General features: G+C 25.2%; 1 protein-coding gene across 1 annotated transcript; it reads right to left on the bottom strand.

Annotated features, from left to right (window-relative positions):
* Positions 1–1,152: 1,152 nt before the first annotated feature.
* On the bottom strand, positions 1,153–7,841 carry LOC135927392 (ras-related protein Rab-14-like). Its single transcript, XM_065463356.1, has 8 exons — positions 7,796–7,841; positions 7,629–7,739; positions 6,188–6,365; positions 5,825–5,891; positions 2,900–2,990; positions 1,967–1,997; positions 1,802–1,870; positions 1,153–1,593 (listed from the first exon to the last, which is right to left on the bottom strand). Exons 2-8 carry the CDS (start codon positions 7,735–7,737, stop codon positions 1,473–1,475), a joined length of 666 nt encoding a protein of 221 aa, XP_065319428.1. The 5' UTR covers positions 7,738–7,739; positions 7,796–7,841; the 3' UTR covers positions 1,153–1,472.
* Between the last annotated feature and the right edge of the window lie 411 nt (positions 7,842–8,252).

Below are 8,252 nucleotides of genomic sequence, written 5' to 3' on the forward strand. Positions count from 1 at the left end.
CACGAAGTTTTTTAAATGATCTCGCGCATCTTTACAATTTTATAAATTCAGTTCTACAATAGAGAAAGTGGACAAATCATACTTATCTGACATTCCTCAAGAATTTATTATCAGGGAGATTTTTTACGGAACAAAATTATAGAGATCGAACAATTTATAAAAAACACCGCAAAATTTTTTTGTTGCCGAGACATTGACCCAAGATATAGCGGATTTAATTTTAAAGACAATGAAGTTGTTAAAAGATAAAATACAAAACGATTTTTTGGATACCTAAATTTTGATGTTGAATCGTTTTCACCTTAAAACGAAGATAACAAATAAAATAATTAAAATTAATTCATACTTGTTTAGATAATTTATTAAGTCTATATATTTTTAATAAAGCATGAAAAAAAAATCAATAATTGACCTGTAAAATAATTTTTTAAAGGAAATTTCTAATTTTTCGTCCAATTATAGTTTACCGGGAAATTTACATTCCTACTCATCGATGTTCTAAAAACTTTGGCGAAAATGGACTAGATAAATAATTACGGCTTCAAAGCAGAGGATATTCATATATATTAGTCAATACTTTTTGTATTGTTTAACTTTTAAATTTAAAAAAAATTTTATTGCAAAATATATTAATTTAATTATTAAAAAAAATGGGGTTTTACAACAATTTTAAAAAATTTGCATGCGCCACATTTCATTCTTCCATATTGAATATAATAGCTCAAATCAAAAAATGTTCATCTAAAGTAAATGTTTTAATTGGGTGGAATAAGGTAGGTTATGGATATGGTTAGGAAACTATAGCCCTTTATTACGGTTGAGTATTGGATTGTTCGAGAATGTATTAATTAATATGGCGCATGAGGTTTAAACTAACCTAACTTTTGTATTCTTTCTTTGCAAAATGTAATAATTTCATTAAATATAATTTTTTAAAAAAATAATATTGGAAAACAGGATGTAAAAATTAATTTTTGTAATCATAATATCACTGAAATTTTCATTTATCACATTTATCTCAAAGAATTGAAGTATAAAATAACTCACTAGATGCCCCATAAGCATAATTATAATATCTAAAGTCCGTTGAGATAAAATAAAATTTTCAAAAATGTAATACGACTGTTTTGCTTTTGTACATTCAATATATTGGGATTTTAATATAAATAAATACGATAAATAAATTAAAATACACTTGTATTTTTTTAAAAAAAAATTATTAGATATATTTGTATTTTATCTTGCAAATATGAATATGATATTTTTTAGTATTTCGTTATAAAAGTAGACCAATCGTATAAATAAAATTATAAATAAGAATATAACAATTAGAGAATTTCGTAAACAACTTATATACCAAAAACTCTTTGCCAAAAAAGTAAGAGAAAATATATGCTATATTATAAGGAAGAAAGATTTTTGAACTGAAAAAAAGGTTTAAGAAAAAAAAAATGGAATTGATGATAAGAGTATCAACATGCGCAATTGGATTTGTTAGATGCTTGATTAATATTCGTTCGACTTAAATCTTCAGTTTCAATTTGTCTATTAGTTTTGCTTCTCACACCGGAATCGGCGGCGTTTAGGTCCAAACTTTATAAATTTTTTCAAAAAAAGTAAACAACACGGTAACATAATAGAAATCAATGGAAAGGAAAAAAAACTTAATAAGAATACTATTTACCTTTAAATTAAAGCGACAAAATTTCAATTGATTTATCTCATTTTAAACACAAAAAAAATAAAATATAAATAATTTAACGATAAATTATAAAAAATTTATGTTGTAAGAAAAAAAAACCTTCCGTCTCTGACGTTAGCGTAAATCTTTTTAGCGCTCTCTAGAAACGCTTCTTCAACATTTTCACCACTAAAAAATATATTTACATATAAAAGGTTATCATCGGCAAAAGGTAAAAATTAGATATAGCATAGGTCTTAAAACTTAAAATTATATAATTATTACGTTTTTGCGCTTGTTTCGAGGAATAATAGACCTTTGTTAAAAAAAAAAAAATTATTTTTAATAAAATAGGAATAAAATTTTAGAGCCATCATTGATATAAATATTTGAAAGAAAAAATTGATACGCTCGATTTTTTTAATAATTACAATTTAGATTTAACTTAATGCTTCTAAGTAGGGCTGTGATTCCTCCTTCTAAAAAAGGAGTCAGGTTCAGTAAAATATCTCGGGTTCAGGGTTCGCCCTCTAGAAAAATAAAAACATAAGATTTAGTAAAAAATAAAAGAAACATTTTTTTTTAAATTTATTTTTTTACTATATTTAAATTTAACATTTCACCAAAAAATAATTGGTACCATAATTATAATGATACTACTATACAAGATAAAAATAATATTTCATTGGTTTTATTTAAAAAATTTTATAAGCGAATTATTAAGATATCTATCAAATCTATATCACTATCGATTTTTTTATGACCAACTTAGACAGTGCATTGCAACTTACATTTAATAAAACTATTTTTACTTTGTGATTTTGTTCTTTATTTTGGTCTTATTCTTACTTTTAATTTAATAATCCAACAAACAATAAATATGTTGGTAAAATCAAAAATTTATGTATAAAATGGAGAGTACTTCTAAAATATAATAAAATGATTTTCACAAAAAAGTTTAAAATATTTTTTTTTAAAAAAAGAAGTTTAATATTAAAATTTTTTTTTTAGAATCCTGAACCCTACGGGTTTGGAGTTAGGAGTAAAATATCGAGGGTTCGGGTTTACAGCCTTGCTTTTAATACAATATTAATTATCAAATTTTGATTAGTCAATACAAATCTAGCCAAATAATAAAATAACCAATCGTTATAATTGATTAACTGTCTCTCAATAAATATAAGAATTGGGAAAATTAAGGTGAATATTGATCATTACAATTTTGTTGGGCGAAAGTGGATGCCTCTTCGTAGGTGACTTCACGATTGGTTTGAGCTAAATCGCTCTTGTTACCGATCAATAATATTACCTGGGTATAATAACAATATTATTAAGACACGTTGATATTATTTTTGAACATGGCATCATCATAAAGGGATGTTCAGACCTCTCACAGTCCGAATTAAGGCACTAAATGGAATCTAGTCATTTTATCTGCCAAAATCGATGTGAATGCAGTCCGACCATGCTTATTTTTTTAAAAAAAAATTCGGACTGGGAAGCGGTCTAAACCTATACTGGTTGAATTTCATTGATGAAAAACCAGGTACTGAAATTAAATAAAGAACTATAGAACCTTGCATCGGACACATTTTATCAAGTTCGGCATGATCGGTGAGAATTTATATTTTGTCTGAACATTATTTTTTTTTTCAAAAATACTTCTATCATTACTAGAGATCATACCTAGGGTTGGTAAAAATAGTAATTTTTTTTAAAAAAATCAAAATAATCGCGATTTAAACCAAATAAAAATAATCCATATTTTTAACTAAAGAATTATGGCTTAAGATTGTAAAATATAGTTTTTTTAAAATTTCAATTTAATATCAAGGGTGCAAAAGTCAGGAAATTGTTGAAAAATTAAATATTGATATGTTGTAATTTGATAATTTTTTCAAATAAAGAGCTGATCAATGCAGTTAATATTACAAAAATGAGGGATGATTTGAAAAGAAATAATGAAAATTATATAACAATCTGTGGGTGTAATGCTCATTTTTTAAATCTACGATTTGGAAAGTAGTATCCGGGAACAAATAGTTAGTGTCGTAAGGTATTTCAAAATTAATCAATGTGCAAGTTTCAAACTGAAACAAGAGAGAGGGCGATTTCTTGTAACTGCACAAAATATTCGTTGGACTCAGTTGTAGCTAGTTTAGATGCCTTGGGCAAAATTATTTAAAATATGTGAAAGCAAATTAGAAAAAGATTGAAAATATCACAATCAAAAGAGCTGCTGAAGATATGATTGAAATCCTAAAACCAATTGCGAAATGTTAAAAATTTTTAGAAAGAAATAAATCAAATATTTCAGACATAGTTTATTATTTGGAAGAATTTGTAAAAGGTTTTCCCCGCCTTACATGCCATAAAAAAATAAGTAGTAATCAACTTTTATCCTTTGCTAAACAATACAATCAAGCTTTAATTCCTGTACACTTCAAATCCTACCTTTTAAATCTGAAATACGATTCAAATTTAACAAACCAATGAAATGGAAACGGCAATGGAATGTGGGAGGCTTCTGTATCCAGACATTGAGATTTTATTTATACTGGTAAAGTTTCAAGCGAGATCACATTTATTAAAATCATGCTAACTAGTAAATAAAGTAAACCCAATTGAAGGTGGGTGGCCCAAGGAAACTTGATGAAAGATGTAAATATTCTAAAAAATAATAAAGCAAATATTTACTGCATCTTCATCTGCTTCAGACGAGAGAGTATTCTCATTATTTGGAGTTGTTCACTCGAAGCTTAGGAATCGACAAGGAACAGAAAGGTAGGAAAATTAGTTTTTTTTATTTAAGCAATTAAATTCTAATACCAATCGACGATATAGATATTACTTGTGATTTTTAATAATATTTATTTCTTAATTTTACAAACTAATTGATTAATTTTTGTTATTATAAAGGAATAAAAAAATTTTTTTAAATGTGTGTAGATTTTGGTATTCATTTCGTTTTATTTAAATTTTGATTTAAATCATTCATTTTTTAAAAAAAAAAATCTTGATTTAAATCGGCCAACTTTGGTAATACCCGATATGATTATTTTTTAAATTTTGGGTTGGGGCAAAAAGAAGGAAAATCAGAGAGATTGAATCGAGATTAGAATAATTTTATTATATGTTTTTGAATTTAATTGATAAGTTTGAGGGATCTTACAATTAAATTCATTTTTGATTATTTTTTAATAACATAACTCATAAAAATAAATCAATTTTAATGGCAAATTTATTTATATTTTGATCCCGGGTTTCGAGTTGGATCGGGAAAATGCGTTTATTTTGTTCGAGATAGGTAAATATTTGCTTCTTGGAAATCTCAAGTCCTTAGCTAATATTTTAGAAATAGACCCTTTTCCCAATTCCGAAAAAAAGTATTAAAGATATGGACGTGAAAATGGTATAATTTTTCAGGAGGCAAAAAAAAATAAATATCCTTCGATATATTTTTAAGTCGCATTTAAAATTGTCAAAGAAATTGTAATGGAAAAAGATAGAAAGACAAAACTAGCCTTTGGCACGCAATTATTAATTTTTAGCCTATATATGTGACTAAAATGAATAAGAGTTTGTTTTGCAGCATAATAAAATTATAATTTTAGTACAAATAAATAATTTAATAACATAATTTACAACGCAAGAAAACGATAAAAACCTTTTTGAATGCTTGTACAAAAAAATATGAAATGCGTTTCAAACGTAAAGTGAAAGAAGCACCGAATGGTATACCTTTTAGAGCAAGATAAAACTAATCCATTAGGAAAAATAGTTAACCTAAAATTTTGTCATGCACCAAATCCGGCCGAAATATTAATATGAAGATCCTGCCCGAAAGAATGTCTTTCTGAGAATGGCCGATCGAGTTAGGTCGGATAAGGCAAATCCGTGCAAGTGTCTATAAGAACTTATTCACTGACTCGGCTAAATAATAACCTATTCTACATAATTTTACAAATATACAACTGCCCTAAGACTTTAAATTGAACGCATATACACTGATTAACATTCATTCGGTAAATTTAGCGATGAACGCGTTAATTATAATATGACGCGTTAATTATAAACGAAAAAAGAAAAACACTTGCACATATTCTGTAAGTTATTTTATTATTTTCTTAAAAATCATTAAACCGTATTAGGATTTGTTAGGTTTCTAGCGTCGGTGAGCCAATTGGTTAAATGTTCAAATGTGCTTCGCCTATTTTTAGTTAGTTATAAATTAAAAAATCAATATAAAAGGGTATGTAAACGATATTTTAAAAATTAATAAAATAAATAATATTAGTAATTAATTAATTTTGTGTTAAGCCTTAACACTAAAAAAAGACCAAATTTTGAAAACGTCATTGTGATAGAAATTATTTTTGGGGGTAATGCTTTGTTACTCCCTATTTTCAACCCCCCCCCTAAGGATATGGTGGTTGGTAATTTAATTCTCCCAAGTAGAAGATGAAATATGTTTTTTAAATATATAAAATGTAATGTATTCATAACCTAGTGATGTCGTAAACCATGAAAGCACCGGCAGCTCCCCTGTAATAACTCCTAGTCACTGCCCTAAATCTTTCCTGACCAGCTGTGTCCCAAATTTGGAGTTTTATTTTTTGACCACTAACCTCCAAGATTCTCGTTCCAAATTCCACTCCTATTGTGTGAGGACAATCTGACATAACTATAAAAAAAAACCAAATTAATTTTAAGTGGATCTATCAAAAAATTTCTATCACAAGTAGTGAAAGTCAAGGACAAGACCAAGCCATGATTAAAAGCTAAAAATAAAGATCGATATCACAAGACCAGATTTATTTTAAAATTCACTCCATTTATTTTATGGAGGACATAAAGTGATCATTTAATTAAGATGCCCACATAATGGTAAGGTTATATTTTGGTCAATCTATACATCTTATAGGGAGTTTAAATAAAAGAGCAAATGACCTTAACAATTTTAGACTTGATAATATTAAATGAAACCCTTTAAATTTAAAAAAATTATTTATAGTTTATCTACACAAGTTTTATTTATTTATATGTTGAAACAAGAGTTAATCCAATATGAGGAGATTCATGATTTAAAAATTTATCAATGTAGTAAAGATGGAAGATATTATATATATACTTTTTAGATCTAAAAAACTGGCAATAGAAAATTTCCATAGTTGTTAAAGGATCTAGATATAAAAATGTGGTATCTGTATCTAGATAGATTTTTGATTAAAATATCTGTATCTAGATATTATGTTAGACAATGTATCTGTATTTAGATCCATTTAAAATGTATCTTTTAACAACTTTGAAAATTTTATGTTATGAGAAATGTTGTAAGAAAATAAACTAATGAAAATAAAGATAAAAAATTTTAAATGCTTTATAATTCATAAGTCAAACTCTATTCATAAAACAAACATATATAAACATATATAAATAACTTCACTGAATAGGAAGCTTATCATTTTTTACAAGTAATTTATGCATTATAATTGATGGCTAATTTAAACCTTATTTTTTAACTTAATATAAAGATTAATTTTAATAAAATAATATAAAATAAAATGTAAACACATTATTCCAAAATAAATATACAATTATATAAAATTAAACATTTATAATTAAAAATACTATATTGTACTATATAAAATATTCCAAGGAGTTTTAAAAAAGCATAGAAATATTAATTACACTACAGAAAATTCATAATAAATGATTAAAAGCATTTTTATATTTTCTGATATATTAAAATTAGCTATATCAAAGTTTAAAAAATAAATTAAGAAATAATTAATTTATCTCAAAAAAATTAGACATGGTATAGGTTTCTATACATATACTGTTATAATAAATTTTATTTAGATTCTACAAAAATAAAACAATCTTCTGTATTTTAAATGTTTTTATAAAAATATTTAATATAAATATTAATTTATCAATAAATTACATTTTTTCTCTGTAAATTGATGCAAAAGACAAGATTTTCCAACACCCATATCCCCGATAATTATATATTTAAAGATATATGAATAATTATAGGGTATAGCTGTAGCCATTTCTAAAAAGATAATAGTATAATATAATCTTTATTATTTGATGGTTAAATAGGCTTACCTTTTTATGTTTTTATTAGAATTATTTAAAATACACCTGATCTGCTCTTTAAAAAAACTCGGCCTATTTAATATAATATAAATTATAAGTAATGCAAATGTTTATTTATTAAAAATATTTTGGTATATAGAAATTTAAAAAATAAAAATAAATAATAGCTATTAAGAAAGAAATCGAATAGAACTTGTGTTAAAATAACTTAATCAATAATTTTTTATAAATTTGGTTATAAAATATTGCTATATAATCGATTTAAAAAATTAAGTATCAAGAGAGGTTCTCAATCTAAATCGCTATCAAAAATCTCCATAATTGGGAATCTCGCTTACATCTCCTAAAATTTAAATTTAAAATTAATATGAATCGATGCTAGCGAAGTAAACACTTATTTAAATTGCGATCATACAAAAATAGATTATCATTACTCTCAGTAAACTAAATTGGGAATATGTATGAT

This window comes from Gordionus sp. m RMFG-2023, chromosome 3, assembly GCF_954871325.1.
Source record: "Gordionus sp. m RMFG-2023 chromosome 3, tfGorSpeb1-WG-v2, whole genome shotgun sequence".
Classification (NCBI taxonomy): Eukaryota; Metazoa; Nematomorpha; class Gordioida; order Chordodea; family Parachordodidae; genus Gordionus; species Gordionus sp. m RMFG-2023.